This window comes from Coenobita brevimanus, chromosome 26 (genome assembly GCF_032717465.1).
Source record: "Coenobita brevimanus isolate Jiangsu-jjx chromosome 26, ASM3271746v2, whole genome shotgun sequence".
Taxonomy (NCBI): domain Eukaryota; kingdom Metazoa; phylum Arthropoda; class Malacostraca; order Decapoda; family Coenobitidae; genus Coenobita; species Coenobita brevimanus.
This window is the reverse complement of record NC_136979.1, coordinates 42030214-42038063: the sequence shown is the minus strand read 5'-3', so window position 1 is coordinate 42038063 and position 7850 is coordinate 42030214. Positions and strand designations below refer to the sequence as shown.

Below are 7850 nucleotides of genomic sequence, written 5' to 3'. Positions count from 1 at the left end.
CAGAGGGGAGGGGAGGGGAGGGCAAGGGAAAGCATTTATAGTGGAATAATTACGCATGAAAAAAGCTGCTGTAGTACTCTGGTTTAAAATGTGACATGCCTAAACATGACCAAAAAACTTCACGGAAGCATGGGAAAGCAACTGTAGAAAACGCACTTAAAATCTACCAACACAGCATTATTATGACATCATTGTACATTCAAAATACCATTTTAGATTAGTTAGCACAGTATCAAATAAACAATACTGGATTAGTGTTAAAGAAACCTTATTATCACATAATCCCTTCAAAAAACATTTATAAAAATGGGATGAAATAGTTTGGTTATGTAAATATTATATGAGGTAGAGGATCAAGCAGACACTATTCAGAAACAGGAAAGTAAATATTTCAGAAGCTCATTATACAGAACAAAACTAAAAAGCAGCAATCTAAATGTTAATATAGGTAGCTTGTGGTCGGGAGAATAGCAAGCATTATTGTATTTTAACGCTCTCATGGCTGGAACAACTCTTTTCTGTGCCAGCCAATGCCAGATGATTTATTTAGCTGAGTGTCACAGAAGCCTGAAAGTTAATACAGCTGTCATAAACCCTCATGATCAAAATTACTCATATATTCTATTTCTGCTAATGCAAGATGATTTTCTTTTGCTGAGAGTCATATGAGCCTGAGAGTGTTACAGACTAGAAATGGCTACTGCCAAAAAAAGATATGGGAGGGGACAAAGGGTGAAGGAGAAGAAACAGAGAATTGGCAATAAAAGAATACTATACAAGAGCAAGTACAAACAGAATATGGCTATAAAAAAATACTGTTTTAAATGGTGAAACAGAAGAAAAAAGGAGAACTGACATAGGAACAGAGGGAGTACTGCACAAACAGTATGTGATTAAATACGTAGAGTGAGAAAGAAGAGAAAGTAAAAAACAACAGCAAATAACAGAAAAGAGGGAGAACAAAAAGAATAACAGCAAATACAACACAAAAGATGAGAAGAAAAATCAGAGGAAAGCTGATGAAAGGAGAACAGGAAGAGCAAATAAAATGTGATGAAATACAGTATGGTACAATGGGTACGAAAGAAGAGAAAGGTAGACAGCTGCATATGACAGAACAGAGAGTACAAACAGAATGTGACAACACAAAAAGTAAGAATAATAAGTAGGAAGAAACAGTGGTATGGCAAGTGGGCACTGTGGTCAATGCATGACCATTCTGAATATTGGTATGAAGCTGATTCCATGCTGCACTACCATTTATGTCAGCCACACCTGACAGCTCTATCCAGTCTGATTCTATGGACTCAAATGCCAATAAAAAAATTGTTTGCAATAACATGTATCATAAGCCATAATTCTTAAAACTCTAAAACAATTAGCACCTCAACTTAGGAAAAGAAAAATCATAAATCTTTAGAGGAATGACTTTCAGTGCTGCTAAAAACACTGTTTCCATAATTCACAGATAATAATAGACAGTATCATGGACCAACTGGATATGCTGCAGTTGTGAGTCTGGCATCATTCAGCTGAGCAATACTTACAGGTGATGCTGGCGTTAATACAGGCAGGGGTTGTTCATGCTGTTGCTCAAGCCACATGCCCCTCACTGCAGGCTGCTGCTCCTTCATAACCAGCCGATACAAGTTTCTGGAGGGAGTTTCTCTCTCTCCTGGGTGTGCTTTCTAGCACAGAGGATTATTCCTACCCATTATGTTTACTGTTTTCCTGGCACAGCAAAATTAGCAGGATTTAATTACAGTTACATTATGTGTTAGTGTGATAACAAGCAGTTAACCAGCAGGCCGAACTACATGCCAGGGCGGCAGAAGTATTAGAGAAAGGGAAACAGAAAGTTAGACAGAGTTTTCTGACTTCACTGCCCAGTATGGCAGCTGTGGTCTCAAATATGAGGCAACCAATTCCCCAGTCTATCTTACCCCACTCATGGAAGGAAAGGAGACTCTGAAGTCAAAAGTTGCCTCATACACAAATAAGTCCCAACAACATGTACATAACTGGACCATGGCAGTCAGTCACAGAGTCAGCAGAGTAATAAACCCTGGTGAATGGTCAGCCAAGGTCATCCAGTGTCAGAAGGATCCCTTACCTGGCCGACAGACGCGTTGGTCAAAGTCACACACTTCGTTACTCTTGCAAGGAGGGTAACAGCCCACTTCTGTTTGTGCTGGGAAGAGGAAGACAGATGCAAGGTTAACTGGAGTCATATGATATAGGTCATAAGAAAAATCAACAGCTTGGCATGATTCATGCATGGCGAAGGACAAAGTTCACAAAGTGTTTTGCTATGCATACTTCACACTTAACGGCCTATTTGTTACTTTCCTCCCTAATGCACCATATCATCTATGGGCAGAGAAGCATATCAAGCCTCCCAAGTTTAGGAATATTAGTCAGCCATGGAAAGTGAGAAAAACAGTAAGTAAAATATCAGGTGAACTTTCGTCCCCAACAGTACAGCACTCAGAATTACAGAGTCATACACTACAGTATTCATGGATAAATCTGACAACAATGAATTGCACAAACACTAATTACAGTAGAAATCCTACACAATAGAACACAATATGATATAAGGATCCTGTACATTATATTAATCAAATTATATATTTTTCACACAAGCACACATACAGCTAGTCTTCACTGAAAGTTGTTTCACTTCAAGGTGTGTCACTGTTGATGTTCCCAATGAATTAACACCCACTTACTGACAGTTGTTCATAATTCATTACAAAGTTGTTTTGAAGTCATATATATATATATCTATCTATCTATCTATAACCCGACGCCCTAATCCCGCAAAGGGTGGCCGCAGACAAAACGCCTCCAAGTCGCTCTGTCACCCACCATTTGACTACCCTCCCCCCAACTCATCCCCCCCTCCCTCATATACCTCTCAACTCCATCCCTCCACCTCATCATTGGTCTCCCTCTCCCTCTCCCTCCCTCCACCTCACCTACATACACCCTCTTAGTCAGTCTTTCATTCTCCATTCTCTTCACATGTCCAAACCACCTCAGTGTATTTCTCCTAATCTTCTCAACCACATCCACATCCACCCCACAGCGTTCCTTCACTTCTTCATTCGTCAACCTGTCCCTCCACGTCAATCCACATGCTCCTCTCAAGTAACTCATTTCCACTGCTCTCACTCTTGACTTGTTCCCCTCTTGCAAGGTCCATGCCTCGCTTCCATACGTCAGGGTAGGGATCACAATACTATCATGCAGTGACTTCTTAACTTCCATACTCACCTCCCTATTTCTCATCACTGCTTTCAGTGTACCAACAGCCTTCTTTCCCTGCTGTACCTTTCACGCACTTCATCCCCCAAAGTTCTATCCTTACTCATCACACTACCCAAGTACTTGAATGCACTCACATTCTCCATATCCTCACCATCCAACCCTTGCATCTCCTCCTCACTCCACAAACCGCCTCACATGCTGCACCTATCTCTTCCGTGAATATCTTACATATGTCTTCCACCCCTTCCATCTGCTCTAGCTCATACCTTACCAGTCTTTCTTCCACTATGCTCTTATACTCTGTCATTTTCTCACTATCTTGCAATTTCTTCACTCTTCTCACAGGAGTTGCTTCCTCCTGTCTTCCCCTTCGTCTCCTCAACCACTTTCTTTGCAGCTCTACCTTGGCCATCACTAAGTGATGGTCCGAGACTCCATTCCCCCACCCTCTCCACACTCTTGCATCCAACACTTGTCTTCTCATTCACTCATCCACACACACGTAGTCTATCATTGCCTTTCGTTCAACAAGTTCACCATCCATCCTCCTCATTACTCTCCATGTATACCGGTGGATCATCTTATGCCGAAAGTAGGTGTTGGCTATTGCCAACCCCTTACAAGCACAGATGTCCACCAAAGCACTTCCATTCCCATCTACATCAGCTGGCACACCCCACTGACCAACCACTCCATCCACTCGTACATTCCCAACTTTGCCATTCATGTCTCCAATCAACAGCACTCTCTCGCTCCTCTCAAACTTGTCCATACACGCTTCTACACTCGCCCAAAACTCATCTTTCACTCTTGCCACTCGATCCTCTGTCGGGGCATACACACACACAATCGCCCACACTTGTATACCTACTTTCATCCTCACTCATACAATCCTTGCACCCACTGTTCCATACTCTCTTATATTCTCCTTCCACTTCTTGCTTATCATCAGACATACTCCCTCTCTTGCCCTCTCATTTTCATTGACTCCCGCACATATACCTAAACCATATTCCCATTCTCTCACTCTTTCACCTTTCCATTTAGTTTCAGTCAATCCACATATATCCACTTTTGCATCCTCAAGCACCTGAACAATCTCTCTCTCTTTCACTTCATCATTCACTCCTCTCACATTCCATGTTCCCACCCTAAGAATGTCCTTCGTCCGTTCCTTAGTCGTTAACGTAAGGTCAGTCCGGGTCCAAGGCGCTTTGTTCGCTTTTTTAGTTGGTTCTTTTTACGGGGTGGGGCACTAACCCACCACCAACCCTTTTAGTCGCCTCATACGACAAGCAGGGATACTGGAGGAGTATTCTTGAAACCCCCCTACTGTATATATATATATACTGTATATTCATTCATCATCCAATCCTACGTTGCACCATGAGGTGCGTAGGAGCCTGGGGCTAGGCAAGTTCTGACATTTAAGATGAAAGTGACCAGCCTCACTCATCCCTGAGTGGCATTATGTGAGCAATAAACCCGACCCACCCCTTGGACATAAATCTTCACCGGCTCAGTCCGACTGGAGACCTGTAATTACCCACTAAACCACCAGGTGCCAAAATTTGGTTATATGGTTACCACCCAGCATAGTAAATGGATTCCTGGTGTACAGGAAACCATTTGGCTTGTCATTCAGTGTAGAGTCACCCATAGGCAGCAGGAAGAGGAAAGAATGAAGGAAAGAAAGACGGAGGAGGGAGCGTAAAGTCACCCGTAGGCAGAAGGACGAGGAAAGAATCTTATATATACTGTGTATATATATATATACATGTATATACAAATATATATATATATATATATATATATATATATATATATATACTGTATATATATATATATATATATATATGTATATATATATATATATATATATATATATATATATATATATATGTATATATATATATATATGTATATATATATATATATATATATATATATATATATATATATATACATATATATATATATATATATATATATATATATATATAAATATATATATATATATATATAAATATATATATATATATATATATATATATATATATATATATATATATATATACTGTATATATATATATATATATATATGGCCAAGATAAAGCTGCAAAGAAAATGGTTAAGGAGACGAAGGGGAAGACAGGAGGAAACAGCTCCTGTGAGAAGAGTGGAGAATTTGCAAGATAGTGAGAAAATGGCAGAGTATAAGAGTATAGTGGAAGAAAGATTGGGAAGGTATGAGCTAGAGCAGATGGAAGGGGTGGAAGACCTATGTAAGATATTCACGGAAGAGATAGGCGCAGCGTGTGAGGTGGTTTGTGGAGTGAGAAGGAGATGCAAGGGTGTGCAAGGGACAGCATGGTGGAATGATGAGGTGAAACGGGCTGTGGAACAAAAGAAGGCATATAGTGAATGGTTAGCAGGTAGAGGTAGGGGAGAAGATGAGAGAGAGAAGAGAGAGGTATATGTGAGCAGGAGAAGGGAGGTGAAGAGACTGGTGAAGGAGAGTAAGAAGAAAGTGGATGAAGAGTTTGGGAGGAATCTCAGTGTGAAATGGATGGAGAATAAGAAATTGTTTTGGCAGGAGGTAAAGAAAGTTGGGCAGTGTGGAAGGGGATATAGTAGGGGGGTGAAAGATAGGAATAATAGGTTGTTGGTGGAGAAGAGAGAGAAATTGAGGAGATGGAAGGAGCACTTTGAGGATTTGTTGAATGTAGAGAGTGAGAGCAATGCGAGTATAAGTGGTTGGGGAATGGCTGGGAGAAGAAGAGATGAGACGAGGGAGGAAGAGATCAGTAGGGCGGAAATAGTGGAAGCAATGAAGAAGATCAAGATGGGAAAGGCCCCAAGAACTGATGGAGTGTGTGGTGATATGCTGAGGTATGGGGGTGAGATTGTTGTGGAGTGGATATGGAAGTTGTGTAGATTGGCTTGGGAAGAGGGAAGGGTTCCAGAGGACTGGAAATCAGATATAATTGTTCCTTTGTACAAAGGAAAAGGAGAGAGAGAAGTATGTGGTAACCATAGGAGTATTTGCCTTCTTAGTGTGACTGGTAAAATATATGGTAGAATACTCATTGATAGGGTTAGGCATATGACAGAGGAGCTAGTTGGAGAAGAACAAGGGGGATTTAGGAAGGGAAAAGGATGTGTAGATCAGATATCTAGAGAAGGGAAAGAAAGTGTATGCTGTCTTCATGGACTTGGAGAAAGCTTATGACAGAATAGATAGGCAAGGTATGTGGAAGGTATTAAGAATATATGGGGTGGAGGGGAAATTGTTGAATGCTGTGAAGAGTATGTACGAAGGAGCTAGGGCTACGGTGCGAGTGGATGGTGAGCTGAGTGAGTTCTTTGATCTCAATGTGGGACTGAAACAGGGTTGTGTGATGTCTCCATGGCTGTTTAATATATATATGGATGGTGTTGTGAAGGAGGTGCAAGGTAGGGCAGTGGTTGTGGGGGTGGCTCGAATGAATGAGGGTGAGATTTGGAAGATTCCAGTGTTGCTTTCTGCTGATGATACAGTATTGTTGAGTGAAGATAAATGGGAGTTGCAAGGTTTGGTGAATGAATTTGGGACAGTGTGTAGGAGGAGGAAGCTGAAAGTTAATGTAAACAAAAGTAAAGTTATGGTGTTTGAGAGGAATGAAGTCACAGAATGTACAGTGAGGTTGGATGGTGAGGATATGGAGAATGTGAGTGCATTCAAGTACTTGGGTAGTGTGATGAGTAAGGATGGAACTTTGGGGGATGAAGTGCGTGAAAGGGTACAGCAGGGAAGGAAGGTTGTTGGTTCACTGAAAGCAGTGATGAGAAATAGGGAGGTGAGTATGGAAGTTAAGAAGTCGCTGCATGATAGTGCTCATCCTCTACCCTTATCTCTGACTGAAAATAAGTCAGAGCTAGGGTTTCATACTAAATGCAGACCTGTTGTTGGTAGTTTTGGGATTTTGTGGACTGCGTGAGCTATGTGTGTGTCACAGTGAACAGTTCTCCTTGTAGTTTAAGCTTCAAACTATCATTTTAACAATGGACAGCAGGTTCTCCATTCAGTGTGTAACCATTACTATGACTTCCCAGAGAGTAAGCACAACTCTAGCTCATGCTTGTACACCTAAAAAGACAAGACAAAAAATCTGAATTCAGAGTAAAGGTGCCATAACTGACAGTTTAAAAGAAGGGAAACTGTATCTAAAAGTCTCACATGCATATAAATACTCACGTGGTTTACAGGTGCAACCATCACAGCCATGACCACGAGGGCAGTCATCATCAGAATCGCATGTACAGGCTGTAGGGGAACAAGAATGAGTTTGCCTCTTCTCAAATAACAGTAAATTATCCCCTTCAGTACAAGATCCTTCTTATGCTGAGTGAAATTACTGATTAAAAAAAAATTACTAATAATCAATGTACAGATGGATTCTAACCCCGCTAAGTATATAGATAGATAGATAGATAGATAGATAGACAGACAGATAGAGATGATAGACAGATATATATATATATATATATATATATATATATATATATATATATATATATATATATATATATATATA

At 40.5% G+C, this 7850-nt stretch overlaps 1 protein-coding gene across 1 annotated transcript in view; it reads right to left on the bottom strand.

Annotated features, from left to right (window-relative positions):
* dpy (fibrillin-like protein dumpy) overlaps window positions 1–7850 on the bottom strand; it is a 442341-nt gene that overhangs the window by 182996 nt on the left and 251495 nt on the right. The window contains 2 exon segments of the mRNA XM_080267992.1: window positions 2114–2191; window positions 7511–7579. Of these exon segments, the coding sequence (XP_080124118.1) occupies window positions 2114–2191; window positions 7511–7579 (147 nt within the window).